This window comes from Rhinatrema bivittatum, chromosome 14 (assembly GCF_901001135.1).
Source record: "Rhinatrema bivittatum chromosome 14, aRhiBiv1.1, whole genome shotgun sequence".
NCBI lineage: Eukaryota > Metazoa > Chordata > Amphibia > Gymnophiona > Rhinatrematidae > Rhinatrema > Rhinatrema bivittatum.
In genome coordinates, this window is record NC_042628.1 from 22,306,284 (window position 1) to 22,330,852 (window position 24,569).

The window sequence follows — 24,569 nt, forward strand, 5'->3', positions numbered from 1 at the left end:
CAGTTTTTTTTTAATATTTAAATATTTTTTATTAAATGATTGCATAAAAGAAAGCCTTACAATCAGATGTCAGAGCAATAAAGCAAATAATCTTCAATTCGTAGCAAACACAAAACAGTATGTACAGACAGAATAGCAATCATCATAACTATGGAAATAGTAATATAACCTTGAAGATATCTCACTCCAAGCTATGCACACCTGAGTGACTCCCAATCTGGACATTAAGATCTTCTCAGAGAAGTTTGCTGGGCATTCCCTCCATGAAACAAAAGTGGCTGATAGCTACAAGAAACAGCATTTTTTTCAGTAGCAGCACCTACATTATAGCATTCATTTCCTATGGGGCTGCATCTGGCAGATTGTGTAAAAACATTCAAAACAATGTTAAAAACATTTTTCTTCAAACAGGCTACATTGTTTTTTTTTACATAACTCTTGATGCTTCATTATGAGTTATTTCACTGTTTTGATATGTTTATATTTGTTTGTCTAGTATTGTCAAAATATTTATTTTATGTAACTTGCAAATCATGTATGTTGTAAATCACTTAGAGCTAAGGCATTAGCGATTAAGAAAGTTTTAATAAAGACTGTTGACTTTCCCATCTCATGTTTAATTCTTTATGCCAGAAGCCAGGTTCATTCTGGTTAAAATGGAACCCATCCCACTGGAATACGCTCCTTCTCCAAAATGTTTCCAAAATCAAAGTGTATTTAAAGCCCTTTCCCCTATACCATCATCTCGTCCAAGCATTCAGACAGGGCAGATCAAATTGATGGAGGGATGGCATTATATGTATAGGATGGCATAGAATCAAGCATGATAAAAATCCTGCAGGAAACAAAATGTCAACTGTTTAGATTTGTGATAAACGTTATAGAAATTAAATAAATAAATAAGCACCCTGCAAAATCCTTATAGATAGAAATTCCGTGTGTGATGGGTAAGATTATAGCAGTGGGTGTGTTCTACTGCCTACCTGGCTGAAATTGCGAAATGCTATCTAAAATTATAAAGAGCAATAAATTTAGTAACACAATAAAGGAAGATTTCAATTACCCCAGTATTGACTGGGTCTGTCGCATCAAGCCATTTTAGAGAGGTTACATTTTTCGATGCCATAAATGACTGCTTCGTGGAGCAGCTTGGCCTAGAGCCAATGAGAGGGGCAGCTGCTTTAAATCTAGTCCTCAGAGGAACATATGACCTGATGTAAGTATGGTGAGGCTGCTATGCAATAGCGATCATAATGCTATCAAATTTGACATGTTCACTTGAGGGAGGTCATTAAGCAAAACTGCTGCAATAGCATATAACTTTAAAGAAGGGAAACTATGATAGAATAAGAAAATTAATTAGAAGAAAAATCTAAAAGGAGCTTTTCAAATGTTTAAAGTTTGCATTGTTTAAATATAAATTCAAGCAATAGATTGTCCCAAAATATCAATCAAATCAAAATTCAAAATACTTAAATCATAAACTTTTCTTAAAAAATGTAATTTATTTGTGAGGTGAGTACTTATCTATACTGCTTAAGCCGCACATAAATTCTCTTCTGGGAAACAGATTGGTATAATCATAGCCTTTGGCAACATTGTACCATGAGTAGGAGCCTTTGTGGGTGCATAAGGAATCCTACTCATGGTACAGTGTTGCCAAGTGTTAAGTGCAAAGTTGCCAAGAGAGAATTTGAGAATAAGCTTGCCAGAGGGACAAAAACTAATAAAACCTTTTATGGTGCATTCAAAGCAAAAAGCCTATGAGGGAGGCAGTTGTGTCACTAGATGACCTGAGGGGCAAAAGGGGTGCTCAGGGAAGTCAAGAAAATAGCAGGAATTCTTTGCTGAGGAGGATGTTGAAACATTCTTTTATGGGGATGAGTTTGAGCAACTGAAAAAAATCTGTGTGGCAGTGGAAGATGTAATAGATCAAACTGACAAACTAAAGCATAACAAATCATCAAGTACAGATGGCTTCTAACCCCAAAGTCCTCAAACATGAAATTTCTAACCTGTTACTGTTAATCTGTAACCTATCATTTCAAACAACCACAGTACCTGAAGACTGGAGGGTGGTCAATTGATGCAAATTTTAAAAGGCTCCAGGGGGTGATCCAGGAAACTATAGACCAGGCAGTTTAATGTCAGTGCTGAACAAAATCAAAGGAACTACTATTAAAAGATTTTTGAAATAAATTAAAAACCAAAAAGGATAGATGCATTGTGCAAATCAACTCCTTTTCTTCACTTTATAAGGTCAAAAATTCTTTAATGAGGCCAGTTTTACAATGGATACCTCTGAATGTGTCTGTAACACCACCTCCCCTAACCCCAACCCACCTCCTGAAAACTCATCCCGAATCAAAGTGCCCCCTTGGTCCATATAGAGAGTATCAGACTGAGCCCTCTCTCTCTCCCCGCGATGTTCTCCTGACTCCTGCACCTAACAAGGAGCAGTAGCAAAGTGGCGTGCGTATTTTATGCGCCCCCACTGAAGAAAATTAGAGGCTATCCCAGAAGACTGTGAGATCCCATAGGGGTAGATTTTAAAACCCCTGCGCCGGCGCACCTATTTTGCATAGGCCGCCGGCACGCGCAAGTCCCGGGGCTTCGTAAAAGGGGCGGGAGGGGACGTGTCCGGGGCGTGTCTGGAGCAGGGGGCGGTCCGGGGCGGGTCTGGGGGCATGGCGACGGTTCGGGGGCGGGCCGGGTGGGCGGTCCCGAGTCCCCCAGCACTGCGGCCTATGCCGGGGCGGCGCGTGCAAGTTACGCCTGCTTCAAGCAGGCATAACTTGCCCAGCAAAGGTAAGGGGGGCGATTTAGGTAGGGCTGGGGGGTGGGGTAGATAGGGGAAGGGAGGGGAAGGTGGGGGGACACGGAAGGAAAGTTCCCTCCGAGGCCGCTTCGATTTCGGAGCGGCCTCGGAGGGAACGGAGGCAGGCTGCGCGGCTCGGCGCGCGCAGGCTGCCGATTTTGTGCAGCCTTGCGCGTGCCGATCCCGGATTTTATAAGATATGCGCGTATCTTATAAAATCTGGTGTACTTTTGTTTGCGCCGGTGGCGCGAACAAAAGTACGCACACACATATGTTTTTAAAATCTACCTCATAGGCAAGAGTTGATTGCTAAGTTATCTGCACCTGTGTGTTTGCTCACAGCACAAGCAGAGACCTGGGAAACATAAATGAATGAGAAAAGCATTTTCTTTCACATTTGGGGAACTCCTCCATTTGTTTTGGGGGGCCACAAATGAAACAAAAATTGACTAATTTTGATGTATCCCTTATGTTCATTGCAATTTCTAAATTTGGTTCTCTGTAAACCGACGCGATATGTACTATTACATGAACATCGGTATATAAAAGCCTTTAAATAAATAAATAATTTTTTAATGTTTTTCATCCATTTATTTAAACCAAATGCTTCTATTATATGTTTTTAATGTAAACCTTTATGAACTTTAGCAATAAATACAAATTTTAAATAAATAAATCCCTATTAGCAAAGCTGGAAAGTTCAGGCAAGCCCTAACTTTTAATTAGGAATTTAGAAATACTTTTCTTTATTTTAGCCCCAGGTTTTAAAGTCAGGCAAAAGAAAAATTTCCTTTTTCCTTTCAAAAATATAGAATGATCAAATGATTAAATATTGTTAAAGGAAACATTTTAAGCAGTTTTTCCTGCAACCACAGTAGCCCTACTTTTAGTAGCTCTTAGCTAGTAACTGACTCTGCTAGGAGCTCTCTCCTCATCTTGGTTTATTTTTCAAATTACTTAAGTTCACTTTTTCTTAGTGAGGGATTTCTTGCTTTTGATGGGTCTTTTTTTCAGATAGAAGTTCCCACACAAATGATAGTCACTACCTTCAGTAAAAGGCATAGATATGTTAATAATTAAGCATTATTAGACTTATTTTTATGCTTACAGAAATGGGATAAAACATTATTCTCTTGGCCTCCTCCATACATTTGATATTAACTGCCCATGTTTCTTTTGCTTCTCTTTCCTAGTTCTGTTCTACAATCCTTTTCTCCAGACCACCATCTACGATTTGCATTCTGATAGAGAACAGTATATTCAGAATATTCCAGCTATAGTTTTCTTTTCGTCCTCATTAACAGAGGAACCTATTTCCACTTCTCTTTGTTTTTTAATTTTTTATCAGCTCTGTAATATCGCACACTAATAAGCCACAATCAATTTATCAGGTTGCCCTTGTACCAATGAAAGCAGGGTAAATAGTTCTTTCTGAAAAATATTCAAAGAATTGTTCTCGCAAATTGTCTGTGAAATAGAACAGATAGGCTTCTTGGAGAAACATTTATGTTTGGAAAGGAATAGTAGCATTGCAGATTTCTGCCCACTGACTTGCTAATGTGTGTCTATCCTTCCTGGAAAGGACTGTGTGAAAGAATTGAGGATATTATTTTGTGCAGTCTTTTCCCTTTTTACTAATACAGCCAACAATAGAGACAAGCCATGCAAAAATGTGTCCACAAGAACTTGTCTGAGTGCACCAAGTCCCATTCCCCCTTTCCCTTTTCCTATTGTAATGCATTTGTTTCCCATTGACAAGATAACTGGTTTTGAACCAATCTCCTCAATGCGATTGGCTCTATAACATTGTTCAGTGATCCCCTAGAGAAGGTTTTTATTAAATAACCGAACTATTCCCAAATTGATAGAAGTATGCTGGATTAGTACTGAGGCCTTTTCTGCAACAAACATATTTTATCCACCATGTTTCATGGAAGAAGCAAAGCATATTATTTGATCCCACTCAGAGATGAAAAACAAAGCAGTGCATTTCATTTTAGAAACAGCAATAGCATCTCCGGAGAAATCAGGCAAAAATATTGAATAGAGTATATATAGTATATAGTGTAATTTTAAAAATATATATATATTGTTAAATATATCATCACGAATGCTTGATATACTGTCTTCATCGCCAGCCTTAGAGCTGGTTGTTTATACCACAGTGCCAACCTTTTCATGGCCAGCTGTTAATTGCTGCAGGAATCTGCCTTTTTTTTTTTTAAATTGGCTTTCTACAACTAATGAGTCGTAAAACTGCCAGCAATTGGTTCTATTGAAAACTGAGCAAATTGGTCACCTGATTGTGAAAATAGCTGTTATTATAGGAATCCAATATTTTGAACATGATTTTATTTTTAGCAAAATGTTTGCCCACAAACCAGTTGTATCATCCTAAAACTGCTGGACTTAGGAAAATGGATCACTGACAATGATCAAATAATTTTGTGCAATATTACAAGTTAACTATTGCCAAACAATACATGCAGTAAATGAGGTTTTAGTTGTCATCTTAGGTTCTAATATTTATTTATTTATTTAGACATGTTATATAGATCACAACAGTTTACAAAGTGACATTCATAGTTTAGACTCACTAAACGTACAAAGATTAGTTTCAGGGCTGGTTTTCATAGGCAGGCATTGGTATTTATCAAGAGGTTTGTTCTAGTACATAAGATTAATAGTTGATCTAGTACATAAAGCAAAGAGTTTGGGTAGTTAGAACGAAATGTTAGTTTTCATATCTTTGTCAGAGGGTTGTTTTGAGAATCTTGCATGCTGTCATTTAGTTTATTCTTCGTGATTCAATTATTGTCTTTTGATCTTGTAGTCTTTGTATCTCTGTATATTCTACTGTTATTAGGTTAAGTTATATGCATTTTTGAATAATCATGTTTTTAGTTCGCATTTACATTTCTTTCTGTCTGGTAAAATACATAGCATCTCAGGCAAAGAATTCTAGAGCTTTGGACCTGCTATGGAAAACACATGATCTCTTATTTGCATTAGGTGTGTGCTCCGGATTGTGGGAATAGCTAATAGTCCTTTATTTTGAGATCTTAGTGTTCACGGGTGATTGTATGGTTATAGTGTCACTCCTAGTAAGCCGGTGATATTGGAGTGAATGATGTTGTATATTATCGTTAATACTTTATATTAGATTCTAGATTGTATTGGTAACCAGTGCAGTGATATCAGAGAGGGTGTAATGTGGTCGTATTTCCTAGATCCTAGTAGTAGTCTTTCTGCAGCATTTTGTAGTAGTTGGAGAAGTTTTAAGTGTCTTGCTGGAAGACCTAGTAGTAGGGAGTTACAATAGTCAAGGTTTGAGAAGATTAGAGTTTGCAATACAGTACGGAAATCTGTGAAGATTAATAATGGTTTCAACCGATGTAGTATACGCACCTTGGCGTAACCTGTCTTAATTAATTTACTGATGTGTATTTTCATTGTGAGGTTCTCATCTATCTGTACACCTAAATCCTGTAGTTGGTTTGAGGAGTTAATTTGAAAATTGCCCAGGTCTAGTACAGGTGGTTTAACTATCGATGGGTTTCTGCTCAGCCAGTCTTTTTAGGGTTTAATGTAGTTTAAGCTGCGATAGTTCTTAACGTATTGCTTTCATATCATGAGGCCCTCTGGGTTAGGATGTTAGGATACTGTAACCCTTGGTGATATTTACAGCTGGGTTTTATTTGTTTTATTCATTTACTTATTCATTTATTAGTCTGGTGCCATAGCTAATTATATATTACCTATTTGTTTTGCATTATCTTTTTGTGACATTTGTCCTTTTATGATTTGCTTTAGATGTTGAAATCTTTTACTAATTATGAGTTTTCATAAGTACATGCAAAAGCCAGTTTGTTTTGCTGTTAAGGAGTTCAATCAATTTTTTTGTCATTTAAGGAATATTGCCAAAACATTATTTGTTAGTTTTTTATATATGAAAGAATCTGTTGTGCTTAGAGAATTATTAGGGTCCTTTATCAAAACGTGATGTGGCCTTATTGCGTGCGGTAGGGCCTTATCTGGTGTAATAATGCCTTACCGTACGTGATAATGGTCGCATCGTGTCGGTATTATTGAAATGAGTGGAAGGGGAGGAGTTTGGGCGGGGTTATGGCCTGGCAGCGCTGCGGGTGATAATGTTTTCCACATTATCGCCGGCAGCACCGCAGGAAATAACACCACCTTTTCCCATGGCACTATGGGTGCGAAAGTGTGCGGCCCGGCTGCAACTGCGGCGGGTGAAAACGCACTGCCGCAAAGCGATCTGCTGCACAATTTCTCCCCGCCCCTTTTTTTTTTTTTTTACAGCAGCTCATCATTCTGCTATAAATATATAGCAGAATGATGAATCTAGCTATGAGTTTGACCTGTTTATTTTGCAGTATAGATTTTCTTTCAGATAAATCAAGTGAGCTGTAGCTTTACATTCTGTAATATAGGAGACAATGTTCTATTTAAATTCTTTTAACAGAAAAGAGTAAACACAAATAATTTATTGTGACAGCTAAACCCTATCTTTTCTTATCTACCATATGGTAGGTGTATGTCAGAATTAAAGATGACGAATGGAACGTCTATCGAAGATACACAGAGTTCCGGAGTTTGCATCAGAAGTTATTGAGCAAATTCCCCCAAGTGAGAACATTCAGCTTTCCACCAAAAAAGGCCATTGGAAACAAGGTACCAAAATAAACAGAGTATGTACTACAGATATAATGAAAGAGAACTTAAAATATGTAAACATCAATTAATATGAAACTGCCTGTGAATTCTTATAAGCCCCCACCAAAAATGTTTCAGTCCATGCATATGAATTAAAACGATGCTTCAGCAACACTGTAGCTAGAAAAAAAAATATTTACAAGCAGAACCCATTCAGTTGGAAAGTTAGTTGGGACTGTTATTTCAGAAGCAGTATATGCTAGGACCTATAAGATCCGTTCTTGGTTCCTGCTGGACCTCATCAAGTGGCTTGTGGTCTATGAATTGTTCCCTATAGAATACAGCAATGCACAGCTGACTCCAATAGACTCCAAACTGGTTCTAAATAATAGAGAGAATTTTTTTACCTCTAGGGTTGGTAGCTATACGATCCCCTTGGATAGACAGCATAATGTAATAGCAGTGTAATTTGGATTAATACTTCACTCAGAACATTTCAGCAGGGTTGACGACATTATGGTGGCATCCTGCTTTAAGGTGTTGTAAATGCATAATACATATCGGGGATCATTTTCAGAAGGATTTACTCGCTTACAACTGGGTTTAACATGAGAAAATGGATTTTACTTGTGTAACTATTCTTTTAATAATTGCTATAGTATATGCCATTGAATTGTCAATAGATTGTACATCTTGATTTTGGTTGTGCCTCATTGCCACAGCAGTGACTAGTTCCACCAGTCTCAAGGGACAGTCTCTGACCAACAGTTGAGGGTTCCCAGTAGCTAGGTCATGAGGAAGGCAATGTCATTCTAGTGGTACTACCAGCTGCCAGCCTGACAAATTACTGAGGTCATTGCCTCTGAAAAATATCAGCAGCACGTCTGGGTCGGCCACCCTGACCAGAAACCAGTGCAGGAGGGATGAGGTAGCTTGTCTCCTTCCAATCCACTATGCTCAAATGTTTGTCTGCCATACCAGGTAAGAATTGAATTTGCCAAACCTACTCAGTTTCTCAGCTCAAAAGAGGAATGAATGCCCCTCAATTTACACCATCTGTCATATCTGTCTTTTACCAATAATCTATGGCACTGGTAAGCATACTGGAATCAGCCATACTCAAGGCCGTTCAAATTCTGAACAAATGTGTCCTATGCAATTCACCCTGTGATCCTGCTGTTTTCACAGGCTGCTATGAATTGGAATCTGCTTAAGAGGGAAGATTGTGATGGACCAGGAAGTAGCACCCACCCTTGGGCAATGTGCCGTCTAAACTGAGCACATGCCTAGCTCTGCACAATTTAAATCTTTCCAGCACACAGCTGCTGTTTGTCTGCATACTTCTATAGCACTGTAAGCATCTAAAACTTGCAGGCCAACACTTCCTGTTGATCTTGTGCATCATGAGATCAGCAGCCAGGAAGTGCTAACCAGTGAGTTTTGAAAATGCTCAAGGTGCCAAACTAGAAATGACTGGCAGCAGAGCATAGACATCCATGACTGAAACAAATCAGCTGCAGTTGACTACCCATGCCTCAGAAGTGGTCTGCTGGGTGCTCAAATCTTAAAGGCCACCCCACATCTGCAACATCTCTGCTCTTGAGATTTCTTGGCTCCCTGATGCCAATACTGATAGCACTGCTGGTCACTCACTGTTGCCACTTCAGGGGCTTTGCACTTGGTGGCTGAATATGTCCACTCACCCCCTACCTGTTACGATCCTGCTCGCAGAGCCCATCCCGCGAGCAGGCCCTCACTTACCCTGGCCCAACGCCACCACTGCTGCCACTCTTTAACGCAGCCTGGCTGCGGCCCGATGCCACAGGACGTTCTTCTCGTGGCCCTAGTGCCACTGCCAACTTCCTCCACCTCTGAAGCTCGTCTGGGCGCCTGCCTCTCCACATTATTTAAAGGGCCAGTGGTGGGAAAAGCCCTGCGGCCCCAATGATGACATCATCAGTCTGCTCTTTAGTCCAGCCCTATAAAAAGGCTCTCTTCCACTTCCTCGGGGCCTTCAAACTGGATCTCCATGGTCATCCATGCGTCTCTTCTCCGGTCAAGGTCCTCCGTGGTCTTCTTGTGTCTTGATGGCTCCATGTTAGATGTTCTTGATGTTCCTGATGTTCCTGGTCCTGTTCTTTGTTGGAGCTCCTTTGTTGTTTCTTCAGTGTCCTGATGTTCCATGTTCCAGTCCTGGTCCTGATGTTCTTGTCTCTGGCTCTTCGTCCTGCTTCCAGATTCCCTGCTTGTCCACCCTTCCTGGCATGCCACCGTCATGGTCTGTGACCAGCCCATTGGGGGCTGTTTAGGGTGCTTTGTGGTACAAGGCCTGTCTTCATGTCTCCGGCGCAAGTCTCCGGAAGGCTCCTTGTTTTTAAAGCTGAGGTCTGTTCCTGAATCCTGAGTCTTGAATACTGAGTCTTGATTCCTGTTCCCGGTCTTCAAAGTATCTTGTGTCTGCTTCCATCCATGCCCAAGACTCAAGCCAGAACCTGTTCCGCTTTCGGTGTGGTCCGCGACCAGCCATGGTTGGCTGTGTAGGGCACGCTGCGTGCAGTACTCACCCTGTACTAGTGCCTGAACCCTGAATCCTGAGTCTTCCAAGTTCCTTGAGTCCTTGTCTGAGTCTTCCAAATTGCTTGAGTCCTTTAAGATTTGGCTCATATTTAACGTCCGGGAGGTGTATTTTAAAGCATGCGTGCATGTCTGCTTGCATGCCAGTATGCATGTGTATGGGCGCATATGCCCTCATTTAAAAATGAACCTGACTGTGTTTATAGTAAAATAATAAATAATATGACAGAATAAGTGGTGGCTACAAGGAACAGCTACCCACTGGAGATGGTGGAAGCAAAACCTGTAATACAAGTCAAGGAATCCTGGGATAAATACAGAAAGTCCCTTCTTACAAAGAGAGAGCCAGAGATCAACTGAGGTCTATAGTATTGTGCCAGGAATGAAGCTGAGCATATTAGATGGACTTTACAATTTCCTTGCCATCATACTGTGTTTCAGCAGGGTGGAATAACTGATAATGGGGAACCTCATCTCCCATTCACTCAGTGAAATTATATGAACAGTGGTAGTGCACATCCTCGCACCCCCACAAAATAATGTGAATGAACATTATCTCTGCATCTTACAGACACATATCCCTTTGTGTTCTAGGCCAGGCAGGTGACTAACCTCAGGACAGCTGCCATTAAGACAGTCTCTCCTCTGACCATATGGTTTGTCAGACCACTGAATGCGAAGGAACAGCTTGACTCTGGAAAGAATAACAGAGATGGTCAGCAGACTGGATTCCATCCCTTTTTTTTTTTTGTGGCTGCTGCTAGCTTGCTGTGCTGCAGTGCAGCAAAGAAGGCTAGGGAAAATGTCACATCGCATACCTGAATGTGGATGCTGCAACAATTGAAAGGACAGTGACAAGTCTCTGGGTATCATGATTGAGCTCCCATTTCCCAAGTGTATCCCACAGTGACTCTCTTTACCATGAAGTCTGAGATCAGGTTGGACCAACTCTGTGCATTCACCTTGGACATGTTTGTCTGCTTGGTGGAGAGAACATAATAAACTACCAGCTATTTATGGATTAGGCCCTGCTGTCATGCCATGTTGATAAGGAAGCTTGTCTTGAGGTTGCATCCTCAAACATAGGCTTTTTAGGTAGCAGAGACAATGGATCTGCACAGTACGTCCCTCTAACTTCACAGATTTGTCAGAAACAGGACCCCATTGCATCTACTCTTTGTGCCAGCTTTCTGAACATAGATCACTTATAACAAGAAAGAGAATCGGTGATGTCATTCTGAACCCTACAACTGAACAATTTTGTATCTGCAAATTTAATTACCTCACTCGTCTTATTTCTTTCCAGATCATTTGTAAATATATTGAAAAGTACGGGTCCCAATACAGATCCCTGAGGCACTCCAGAACCTGACAAGTACCTAAGGATATCCTTCGCAAGTGACACCTAAGTCCACGGATGGGGAACAGTTCTTCCTCATTGGTTATGATTAGGTTGGTGAGCTGCTGCCTATCTCCATCTATGAAATGTGGCTTCCTCACCCACACAGCCATTTTTGCCAATGTCCCCACATTGCCAGAAGCAGAAAAGCTGCATGCAGAAAATACGCGCTTAACTTTTCTATCCCGGTTGTGAACCCTCGTGCTATGGCATGGTTGACGCAGCCTAGTAGGTGAACCTACTAGGCCCACGCAGACAGCTGGCAGACATGTCCCTGGCTAGAATTGAGCTGGACCTATACCAGTCCCATTCCCCACAGGTTGAGCCCTTGGGTTGCAGGGCCGGCAGATGAAGTGTCTCTGAGAGTGGACAGAAAGAGAGTCTAGAAATGGGCTGAAGTCAGGGCAGGCAGCGACCAAAGAGAAATCGTGGTCTGTAGCAGAGGTCAGTACCATCCGATCAGGCAGGCGGAGAACTGGGACAGGGCAAGGCAGGAACAGGAACAAGCACAAGGCAGGAGTGAGGCAGGATCAGGAACATGGCAGGAGAAGCAATACGTATTGCAAGGCTGAAGGACGTGTTGCTGAGGCATCAGCAGAAAGTGTGGCTAAGGTTTTTATACCCAAGTGCGCTGATGTCATCAAGGAGAGTCCAGGCCGCAGTTCTTGCCATAGGGCCTTCTTAGGCCAACGTGCAGCGCATGCGGACGCCTATAGAGGGCAGTGTCAGGGAGCATAGAATAGTGACATCCATGCAACTGGAGGAGCTTGAGTGGTATGCTGGTGTTGGGGTGAGTGAGGCTGCTTGCAGGGCCTTCCTGCGAGCAGCCAAACATTACATTTTCCACACAAACATATATGTATACGTTCGCGGGTGGAGATAAACATATTTTATTATTTGTGTAACTGGTGCTGCACAGTTTATAAATTACACTTATAACTTTATGTGCACTCCCTTATGCATATATGTGCTGTCTTAGGTGCACTATTGAAAATTATTCTTCCTAGCAACCAAATGAGAGGAAAGGGCCCAACATCTTTAAAAACAAAAGATTTGTTGTTTGGTATATACCGATCTAAATTTGGAGATTAGCTCAGGACGTTTTTAGTTGTTGGTCCACTGTTATGCATGACTTTTCCTAGGAAAGGCAGATTAGAACTAATTACTGGCTTTTTAGATGTTTAACTGTTTCCTCAACTAGTTTTTGTAACCTGAGTTATTTAATGATTATACAGTTTAATTGTTCACTGTTTTCAGTATTTATTTATTTGTACGTTTTTATATACCGAAGTTTAGCTAGAGGGCTTCACTCCAGTTTACAGGTAAAATGAATTACAGGTGATGAAACAACTGGTATAATAACAAAACTGGTATAACAACAAATTAAACAAATATAACAACGAATTAAAGTTTAGCTAGAGGCCTTCACTCCGGTTTACAGGTAAAACAACGAATTACAGGTGGTGAAACAACTGGTATAATAACAAAACTGGTATAACAATGAATTACAGGTGATGAAACAACTGGTCTAACAACAGATATGGACAGGTTTTTTCCTTGGGCTTATTAATTTTAATTATTTATTAATGTATTAGTTTTTTCCTTGGGTTTACTAAGTATTTTCCTTGGGCTTATTAATTTTAATTATTTATTGCACTTATTTTTTACATTTTTTGTTTGTATGTTTATATGCTGTGGACTGTTATTAATTATTGTGATTTTATGCTCTCATATCCCCACCTTGAGCATTATGAGAAAGGTGGTTTATAAATTTCAGACTTACCGTAAATTAAATACTCTGATTCCTCTCTTCCCCCATTATTGGTATATTGTCTCATCCCAGACAGCTCTCCTAGTTCTGAGGGCAGGAGGGGACAACTTCTGCCAGGCCCTAGGATTCTCTATTCCTAATGAACAGCAGACTCAGATTCAAGTCTTTTTCAATACAGTGCACAGCATTGTAACCTTAGCCATGGGGCAGGCCTCCCACAATGCTTTTTTGCAGAACATTTTGCTTGTATTTTCTTTTCTATAGATTTTTTTCTCTTCTTGAAGTTGTAAGAAATTATATGTTGAGGGAAAGATCGAGTACTTGATTTTTAAAAGCATTTGCCTGCTTAAAACTGGGTTTTACAAGTGTAAATGTACTTTGCTCATGTAAGTGGGCTTTTGAAAATTGCTACAATAATACGTCATTGAATTGTCAATAGGTTTTACCCACTTTAAGTGCATTTAATGTGGGTAAATGGCTTTTGAAAATTGCTACGATAGTATATTACATTTACATGCATGACTCCTCTGAAAATTCACCTGTAACTGTTTAAAATGGTGCAAACAAACTGACTTGAAGGCTTTTGTGCTTCCCCCCCTCCCCGAAAATTAAATCTAGCCCTATGATTTGAGACTTTTTGTGAGCAAGTGTCTTAACTCTGTAAGAGTTTGATTTGTTTATTCAGCCAGTTTGACCTTTTCAGGCACAAAATTGCCCATCTTACCAAGATGAATAAGATTTCATCTTGACTACACTACTTAATTTACATTTTTATGTCATTACCTGCCTTAACTTTCTTTTGATACTGGAATACCAGTGTGGCTAGCAGGTTTTTAGTTCACCATTGTTCATATGGTTTTCTCGAAATTTTCTGTAATCCTGACTTTCTGGCAGCTACAAGTGCCTTTAAACCCTATTGTCACAGCAAGGTGTACCGCAAGGATCGGTGTTGGGACCGGTCCTGTTCAATATCTTTGAGAGCGACATTGCGGATGGGATAGAAGGTAAGGTTTGTCTTTTTGCGGACGACCCTAAGATCTGCAACATAGTGGACACGCCGGAAGGAGTAGAGAGAATGAGACTTAATTAATAAATAATTAAAATTAATAAGATTTAAGGAAGCTGGAAGAGTGGTCGAAGATATGGCAGCTGAGATTCAATGCCAAGAAGTGCAGAGTCATGCATATGGGGAGTGGAAATCCGAATGAACTGTATTCGATGGGGGGAGAAAGGCTGATGTGCACGGAACAGGACAGAGACCTTGGGGTGATAGTGTCTGAAGTCGGCGAAACAATGTGACAAGGTAATAGCTAAAGCCAGAAGAATGCTTGGCTGCATAGAGAGAGGAATATCGAGTAAGAAAAGGGAAGTGATTATCCCCTTGTACAGGTCCTTGGTGAGGCCTCACCTGGAGTACTTTGTTCAGTTCTGGAGACCGTATCTCCAAAGAGACAGAGACAAGATGGAGGCTGTCCAGAGAAGGGTGACCAAAAAGATGGAAGGTCTTCATTGAATGACTTATGAGGAGAGATTGGAGAATCTAAATATGTACACCCTGGAGGAAAGGAGGAGCAGAGGTAATATGATACAGACTTTCAGATACTTGAAAGGTTTTAGTAATCCGAAGACAACGACAAACCTTTTCCATTGGAAAAAAATTAGCAGAACCAGGGGTCACGATTTGAAGCTCCAGGGAGGAAGATTCAGAACCAATGTCAAGAAGTATTTCTTCAAGGAGAGGGTGGTGGATGCCTGGAATGTCCTTCCGGAGGAAGTGGTGAAGACCAGAACTGTGAAGGACTTCGAAGGGGCGTGGGATAAACACTGTGGATCCATATAGTCTAGAGGATGTGAATGAATGTGGAAAAAAGGATTTGCATTCACAAAAAAGTGGGGAGTAGCTTGCTTGTTAAGGCGGTTACTACCCCAAACCAAATAAGCCTGCTACTTCACTTTCAATGCATATCCAGCATAACTCTCTGCTTCAATGGCAGGGGGAATGAAGAAAAGTGCATCTATATACAGACAACAACCAACAAGGACTGAATTACATAGTCTGGGTAAACAAATAAGCATGGGTGTAGCTTGCTTATTGCGGCGGTTACTACCCCTAACTAATTAAGCTAGTTATTTCACTTAGATGCAGCTCCAACACTGCTCTCTGCATTAATGGTGGGGGTGGAAGGGAAATAGAACCAAAAGGTTACTAAGAGCCAAGAGTAACAGATAAGTATGAGAAAAAAAAAAGTGCAAAGCTTGCTGGGCAGACTGGATGGGCCGTTTGGTCGTCTTCTATTGTCATTTCTATGTTTCTTTTTTTTTTTTTTTTACAGTGTTAAAGCATTTTTTTAAACTTATAATTGTTGACAAATGTAATCAAATGTAAAAAAATCATAAAACAATGGAGTACTGAAATGATATCTGCAACATTAAACACTTGCCAGTTTAAACCTGTGTTTGTCACTTATGCTATATTGAATCTTGAATGTGAGAAACAAAAAAACATTCTAACATCAGTATGACTGTTTGATGTCAAGAGACTACATATGAATATTATGTCTTCCTGCCTACACATTTACAAGGTAGAGTTCTAGTAGCGATATTGGTCCTGGAGAAAACTGGAGTCCCAAGTGAAAAAGAAGTCCATAAGCTCTTGAAAGTTCATATGCTACAACATCTTTTTTGTTGATCCTTTAATATGGTATCACATTCTACAACACCTCTGCTTGGATACAGAATTGCAAGCCAGCTCAGATTTTGATTACTTTGAAAACTAAAGAAAAACCATAAAATTCTGTGCAGTATAAGTTTTGTGATCTGCAGAGGTAGATGGTGAATGTGTAAAATGTTTTTAAAACACTGGCTGGGCATATATTGCGGTCACGTAGGGGTATATTTACCAAATTGGCCGTTAATGTATGTTGTTAGTTAATAGACCTCATCAGTCTCTCAGTGGGGCCTTATTGATCAACAATGCTCCTTAAGGTGTAACAAGGCACATGTGTTAGTGAGGACAGGGACAGGTTTGCAGAAGACATCTGATAAAGGATCTTGATAAGCCCTACATGAGTGTCTGGACTCCCTTTCATGACAGCTCGTTAGCACCTTACCCCTCAGTCAGTTGGATGGGAACGCAGTTAAACAAGTTCAGCTTTCATTTATTTGATTATTTGTTGGAATTCAGAGGAAGGTAAATAATCTCGATGTGCATGTTTTACAGGTCAAAAGACTATTTCCTGGTGAAAGTGATGGGATGAAATCACTGGGCCAATATCTGTCAGTCATCACAAATATGAATAGCTAAAAATACTTTCCAGTTTAATTTTTAAAGTGGCTAGAACCATATCAGAAGTCGTGATATCCTGCATGTGAAGCATTCCCCTGCCTAGAGGACTCTTTCAGTATGCTTGAAAAAGAAAAATCACCTCCAGTCCCCTTTAGCACCCTTTAATGTGATTGTCTAGGGCGATTCTCAAAGCCATCAGAAAACTGCAGACTTTGATATGAATTGGGAGTGGTGGGGATGAAGGAGTAGAATTGCAGGGATTTTATTTAAAACAATCCTTGGCAAACCTGTCTCTGCAATGTGTTTGCATTAGGGCCATATCCACTCTGTCTCTTCATAGTTTGTCTTAATTACAGTTTGGCATTACATTTCGCCTTTGAATAGATTGCACTATGTCAAACATCTTCAGTGTTCTACATGAAAACAGCATTACAGAGCCAAGCAAAAAATAAAACCGAAAAACAGCCCTACGACTACCTCTCAGAGCTGTAATAGAGAAACTCCGGCAGGAAAATCAGTTCCAGAAGAAATGCCGTGGCATAACTGGCAATTTAGAAAACATAAGTTCTGAGTCAAAGGGCAATTTCAGACACAGCCTATTCAGTAAGTTATGGGATGAGGTTTTCCACGTTTGGAAAGTAGGTCAGCAAAGGTAGCCTGCCACTTTTTTGATAGTGTATTGAAAAGTTAGGGAACTGCCTTAGGAAGCACTGAAAGAGCACAAGTTAATTTAAAAGTTCCTGTGCCCCAGACTGAATTATTGCAACGTGTCAGGGCAGTAATCCACCGAGTAGCATGCTTTCACTGCAATATTGTGGTATCCCAATAGTGACTTTTCAAATTAACTTGCATTGCCACGTTATCATAACTTTTCCCTATGAAATACTTTTCTGGCTGCCTGCTGTAATCCTACGAGTGCTGATAAAACATATTTTAAAGGAGGCCTAAAGTAGATCTGATCCTTGTTTTTGTGTACAGCATTTGTTTTCAAAATCATCCTTTTTAAAAAAAAAAAAATATATTTTTTTTTTAATGTGGTACTGCAAAAATGGGAGCATGGCTTGTGTGGTAGCATCGCAGAAATGTCATTCTTGTAGTAACGCCTAGAAATGTCAAATCTCCTCATATATAATTTAGTCGTTAAGTATTATTTTTTCAGTTTCAATAGTAAAATGCTACATTAATGTTTTTAATTTTTACTCTAATATCCTTTTATCCCACTGCTTAGACATTTTCCATCACCTTTTTCCCTTTATCAGCTTACTGTATCTTGAAAGCACATCAGAGTGGAAGAGTAGCCTAGTGCTTAGAGCAGAGGGCTGTGAAACAGGTAAGCTAGAGTTCAAATCCCACTGCTGCTCCTTGTGACCTTAGGAAAGAGACTTCACTCTCCATTTTCTCATGTACAAACTTGGGGCCTGATTGGATCTTGTGTCATGCTCCATCATTGGATGGAGCATGACACAAGAAACTTAGGTCAAAGTTTCTAGAACTTTGACTGCAGCCCGCTGAGCATGCTCAGCATGCATTATACTACGCATCCCTTCAGTGTCTTCTTTTCCACAGAGCCTTGTGTGTCACAGCAAGATTGAGTCTCTCTTTTTCTAATTTCTTAGGCAGTTGCTTTTTTCCTGTGTGGTTTTTTTTTCAGCAAAACTTTGTCTTACGTCATATGTTTTCCATGCCGGGCTCCATCCGATGATGTCACCCATGTGTGAGGACTGACATCCTGCTGTCCTCAGAGAATATCTGTAGACACAGTGTAGGGAAAAAGCGGAATGATGAATCCAGGCCTAAGGTAGCAGTTTTGCTTCTACTTAGCCAGATATGTCTTAAAAGCGCTACTTATCTGGATAAGTAGCTCTATTTGAGACTTATGCATCTATTTTACTTATCTAGATAAGTAGCATTTTTAAGTCCTAACTGGATAAGTAGCAGCAAAGCCACTACTTAGCCAGATAAATCATAACTTATCCAGATGAATGGTGTGCAACTACTATACCCACATATGTTTACTTCTAATCTAAGTGTGAGGATTTTACCTGCATAATTTACATGCATTTCTCCCCTATAAGTCAGGTTTTACACATGTAAGCTGAGAGATTTTGTAGCATGCGCATGGCAGTGAAATTGCCAATGTTACCAATTAGTCTACCAGTTCACCCAGTCCATCTGCAGGTCATCGAGAGCGTTAAAGCTCTTCAACCTTAACTCCCCCCATGTCACCCAGACCTCCACCTAGTCAGTATTTCACTATTAAGACATTTACAATCCCTTCCTCCAGATAAAAGGCAGGTGTGAATATACAGGAGTAAGTTGACAAATCTCCATGCAGAAATATTTTGTTAAATAGCAACTTACAATGGTAAATTTTGGCCCCTTTTTTACACACACAGATTTACTTATGCAGCCTTACTTATGCATGGAGATAGTAACTTTTAAACGGCTGCACGGGCGCACATGTGCGTGCATATGCCGGCTTGCACGAATGGACACGTCCATTTTATAACATACGCGCAAATATGCATGCACATTATAAAATCGTCAGTACACGCGTACATGTGCCTGCAATTTTATATGAAAGCATGCATGTGCGCACAAATGCTGCCTCTACCGCATAAGTGGGGGGGATTTTGCTAGGCATGCTCGCCAATGCCAATACCCATTTCCCCAGTTCACTCCCAATTTGCCCCAGTATAAGGATAGGACTTCCTAACCCCTAGCTAGATAGCCTCCTTTTTACCCTAATAGCCCCGACCCCTCAAACCCTTCTGACTAGCCCTGATTTTTTTTATTTTAAAACCTACACGCCATCCATAGCAGAAGTAAACTTACGCAGTAGGGACTCTGGCGTGCGTTTGTGCGCATAAATACTTACGCGCATGCTTCATGTTACAGACTTGGACCGCCCAAACCCTGCCCAGATCCCGCCCCTTTTTTGCCTTTTCAATTTGTGCAAGTACTCGGGCACTTCTTAAAATCCGTGCGGGGCGTGCCGGCCCGAAACGCGTGTATTTCCCAGCTTTGCTGCACTCGGGGCTTTTAAAATCCGTCTGATGTTGTAGGGTCATATACATGAGCATATGCTATTTACATGCGTCTATGCTGATTTTTAGGTGTGCGGGCTTTTGAAAATTCGCCTTTAAATGCTACAGAAGTCAATGAGCAGCATTTATTGTAATCCCATTTTATTTTTTGAAAATTCTGATGAGTTTTAGCCGGTCAATCAGCATGTGTCTGATAATGATCTAGAATATTAAGAGCTTGTTAATGTCTTTCTCATGCAAATTTGTAACATCAACTGATGACAACAGTTCTCCTGAAGTTTTCTTCAGGCCACATCAGGCAGTGAGATGAATTTTAGCAATTAAACAGAAGGGTGTATGTGTGTGTCTTATTTAAGCAACAAACTGAAAAGTTTCAGAGTCCCATTGTAGGTCCCTGGAGTGCGTAATTGCAATTATAAAATATGCTTTTCAATAAAAATGATTTTAATTCTTTCCTTTAGAAAGGAAATATGTGATGACAGTTGTCATGTCACAATATGAACAGGAATGACACACGCAACTTCTGACAGCATCAGTATGAAATCAAGTTATAATAAAGTAATCTTCTTCTTGAATACTCAGTATCAGCCTGAATTCTTTTTGGGAAAAGGGGTGAGTGGCGGCAGTGGTTTGATAGGGTGGGCGATGCTGAAACATAGATATGATGGCAGAAAAAGACCAATCGGCCCATCCAGTCTGCCCAGCAAGCTTCCACACTTGTTTTCCCTTACTTATCTGTATCATCAACCACCAAGTTCAGGGCCCTTGTTAGTAACTGTTTGACTCAAATTTCCTGCCAGCCCCTGACATTGATGCAGAGAGCAATGTTGGCGTTGCATCAAAGGTGAGCATATAAGGCTTAATGGTTAAGGATAGCAACCACCACATCAAGCAAGTTACCCTGATGCTTGTTTACCCAGACTGCACAGATCAATGCCTTGTTGGATGGTGTCTGAATGTAAATCCTGTTTTCCACATTTCCCCCTGCTGTTGAAGCAGAGAGCAACGCTGTATATGCATTCAAAGTGATGTATCAGGCTTAATTGGTTTAAGGTAGTAACCGCCGTAATAAGCAAGCTATTCCCACGCTAATTTGTTTACCTAGATTGTGAAGTTCAGTCTTTGTTGGTTGTTATCTGAATGCAAATCCTCTTTTCCATATTTCCCCTTGCCGTTGAAGCAGAGAGCAATGTTGGAGTTGCATTAACTGTTCGAAGGCTTATTGAATAAGGGTAGTATCACAAGGTACAGTAATCCACCCCTATGGCTCTTCTCTTCATTCCCATCCACTAGCCTTTATGGATCCACAGTGTTTATCCCATGCCCTTTGAAATCCTTCACAGTTTTAGTCTTCACCACTTCCTCCAGAAGGGCATTCCAGGCATCCACCACCCTTTCCGTGAAGAAATACTTCCTTACATTGGTTCTGAGTTTCCTCCCTGGAGCTTCAAATCGTGGTCCCTAGTTCTACTGATTTTTTTCCAATGTAAAAGATTTGTTGTTGACCATGGATCATTAAAACCTTTCAAGTATCTGAAAGTCTGTATCATATCACCTCTGCTCCTCCTCTCCTCCAGGGTGTACATATTTAGCTTCCTCTCCTCATAAGTCATTTTATGTAGACCATCCACCTTTTTGGTCGCCCTTCTCTGGACCGCCTCCATCCTGTCTCTGTCCCTTTGGAGATATGGTCTCCAGAATTGAATACAGTACTCCAAGTGAGGCCTCACCAAGGCCCTATACAAGGGGGATCATCACTTCCTTTCGCTTACTAGATATTCCTCTCTCTATGCAGTCCAGCATTCTTCTGGCTTTAGCTATCGCCTTGTCACACTGTTTCACCGACTTCAGATCCTTAGACACTATCACCCCAAGGTCTCTCTCCTGCTCCATGCACATCAGCCCTTCACTCCCCATCAAATACAGTTCTTTCGGATTTCCACACCCCATATGCATCACTCTGTATTTTTTGGCATTGAATCTCAGCTGCCATATCTTCGACCACTCTTCCAGCTTCCTTAAATCCCATCTCATTCTCTCCACTCCTTCCGGCGTGTCCACTCTGTTGCAGATCTTAGTATCATCCGCAAAAAGACAAACCTTACCTTCTATCCCATCAGCAATGTCACGCACAAAGATATTGAACAGGACCGGTCCCAACACTGATCCTTGTGGCACTCCGCTTAACACCACTCTCTCTTCAGAGTACAATCACACATTGTCTTCTGTCCGTCAACCAGTTTGCAATCCAGGCCACCACCTCGGTACTCACTCCTAAGCTTCTCATTTTATTCTGTTTAAACTCTATTTAAACTGTATATAATTTTACCATGTAAGCAATTGTTCTCTGCTTACATGCACCGCTCTCCAGTTAGAAATTGTTAGTCTATCCCTTTTTTCTAACATCCTTGTTCCACATTCCCTGTTGTAATGTAACTTTCGCTCTCAGTGTTAACTGGTTTACCCCCCCTTAGTTTATTGTAAACCGGTACAATAAAACCTGGTCTTGAGCATCGGTATATTAAAAAGAATTAAATAAATAAATAAATATTCACAAGCCTCCTGTGCGGGACCGTATCAAAAGCTTTGCTGAAATCCAATCTTCCTTGATCTAATTCCCTAGTCACCCAGTCAAAAACGTCAATCAGATTTGTCTGACAGGACCTTCCCCTGGTGAATCCATGCTGCCTCTGGTCCAGCAATTCTTCCGACTGTAGATAGTTCACTATTCTTTCTTTCAGCAGTGGCTCCATTACTTTTCCCACCACCGAGGTGAGGCTAACCGGCCTGAAGTTTCCAGCCTCCTCTCTGCTCCCTCACTTGTGAAGTGGGACCACCACTGCTCTTCTCCAGTCATTCGGCACCACTCCCGTTTCCAGGGATCTATTGAACAGGTCACGCAGCAGACCCGCCAGCACATCTCTGAGCTCCCTCAGTATCCTGGGATGAACTTCATCAGACCCCATGGCTTTGTCCACTTTTAGTTTTCCTAGCTCTTCCCATACATTCTCTTCTGTAAACGGAGTTACATCTACTCCACCCCTCCAGTTTCTTATTAACTAGTGACGGTCCTTCTCCAGGGTCCTCTTTAGTGAACACCGAACTGAAGTATTCGTTTAATATTTCTGCCATTTCTTAGTCCCTCTACACACATTGATCCTTTTCACCTTTCAATTTCACTATACCACTTTGAACCTTTCTCTGATGTATCTGAAAAATGTTTTGTCACCTTGCTTTTACCTCTTTGGCAATCCTTTCTTCCGCTTGACTTTTTGCCATCTTGATTACTTTCTTCGTCTCCCTCAGTTCCACCAGATATTCTTCCTTGTGCTCCTCCCTTTGGGATCCTTATATAGCATCTGTCTGAGTTGTGTTATTTGTGTTATCGTCACTGATGTGATTATGATCGTCATATTGTTACCTGCTAGAACAGGTGATAGTGAGAAATAAAATAAACAGATTATTTGTGAGCGCGTCTTTTTTACAGGCAATTATTTAAGCAATAATTCCCAAGGCACCATATTATACATTATCATGAGATAATTGCTTGTGCCCATAGTTAGATATCCAAAGTCAAGGCAGGGATTCTACTGTCAGTTAATGACTGTTGAATCTGGATGCAGATTGGCTGTGCCAATCTAATAATGGTTCTACAATGAAAATATTAGCATTTATATTAAAGTTCATACAAAACATTTACTAAACAGAGTGGCAATGTTAATAGCATTCTAATTGGTTGTTTATATCACTGTGGCAAGGAGTCCACCATCAGGAAATAAGACAAATGCACTTACTTAATTTGTGCCTCTGCACCACCAGCAATAAATCCTGTAGTGTCAGAAAAAAGTATGTTATAGTTTGAAATGCCTCAGATCTGTTCTGATGCAAACTGTAGTTGCAACCTGTTTGTTTTCTGGAGCATTGAGAGTATTCAGCCTCAAGCACACTTTATATGTAGTTATTAATAGCCACAGCATATAGCAACTATATCCAACAATTATTCAAGCAAGGATTTTTCACTTTCAACATCAACATAATTGTCTAACTTATTTGTCATGTGAGGGTAATGCCCTCATCCAATCACCCAACTCTCAAGACCAGTTTTCTGTAATCATATAAGATACCGTGCTCTGTATGAAAGTTGACCATAAAAATGAACTACTCACAAGAAAGAGTGGGACAATTGACCATCAAAGCCTCCCCTCATGTCCAAAAGTTTTTTCACAGTCTAAGCCTTGATTGCCAGCAAAGGGTCTTCTCCTTGAGTCAACAACCCGATCTATATAAAAAAAAAAAAAAGAAAAATCCAGGTAGACCAGCTCAGGCACATATAATCAACTTGGAGTGAAATAGTCACGTCCTGGTAGTTCATCAGCATATCACCACAGTTCTTGCATTCCCATTTACAACAAATGTAGTCCGTGCCAAAGATGATTTAGCATATCGCTTGTTGTTTGCCTCCGCCGGGCGTGACCATTCCATTGCTAGCTATGCTGTGACTCTGAAAGCCCCTCCACCTCTGCCTCCCCACCTGTTCTGTTTTCATGCAACTTAAAATATTAGGAGTAATATGATCACCAACACAGGTACTGGCTACATTCTGGGCAAAGTTTGCTGCACCCCGATAGTTGTCATGGGCAGCCCCATGTATAGGGGTCGATTTTAAAAGGAGCATGCACGCATCTATGTGTGCACGGTTTTATGACATGCATGCACCGCTGCGCGCATGTTATAAAATCAGATGTCCACACGCATACATGCATGCCGGAGGCCCGCAACTCGCTCGCGCGCGGGGGGGGGGGGGGGGAGGGGGAATGTTCAAATTGTGTGACAATGAAATCGGCCTTTTTTCCAGTTCCCTAACCCCCTACCTAACCTTCCTCCCCTTTCCCCTCTCCACCCCGACCCCTACCCCCTACCTACCTACCCTATATTTTTTTGTTCTTTAACTTACTTCTGCTCTGATGAGCAGAAGTAAGTTACACCCGCCGGCCTGC

At 40.8% G+C, this 24,569-nt stretch overlaps 1 protein-coding gene across 3 annotated transcripts in view; it reads left to right on the forward strand.

Annotated features, from left to right (window-relative positions):
- SNX29 (sorting nexin 29) overlaps positions 1–24,569 on the forward strand; it is a 464,358-nt gene that overhangs the window by 329,892 nt on the left and 109,897 nt on the right. For 2 of the 3 annotated variants that reach the window (XM_029577102.1, XM_029577101.1), the window contains exon 19: positions 7,373–7,513. The exons of the other annotated variant lie outside the window; for it this stretch is intronic. In XM_029577102.1, the coding sequence (XP_029432962.1) occupies positions 7,373–7,513 (141 nt within the window). The remainder of the gene's footprint in view (positions 1–7,372; positions 7,514–24,569) is intronic. 3 annotated transcript variants of the gene reach the window in all.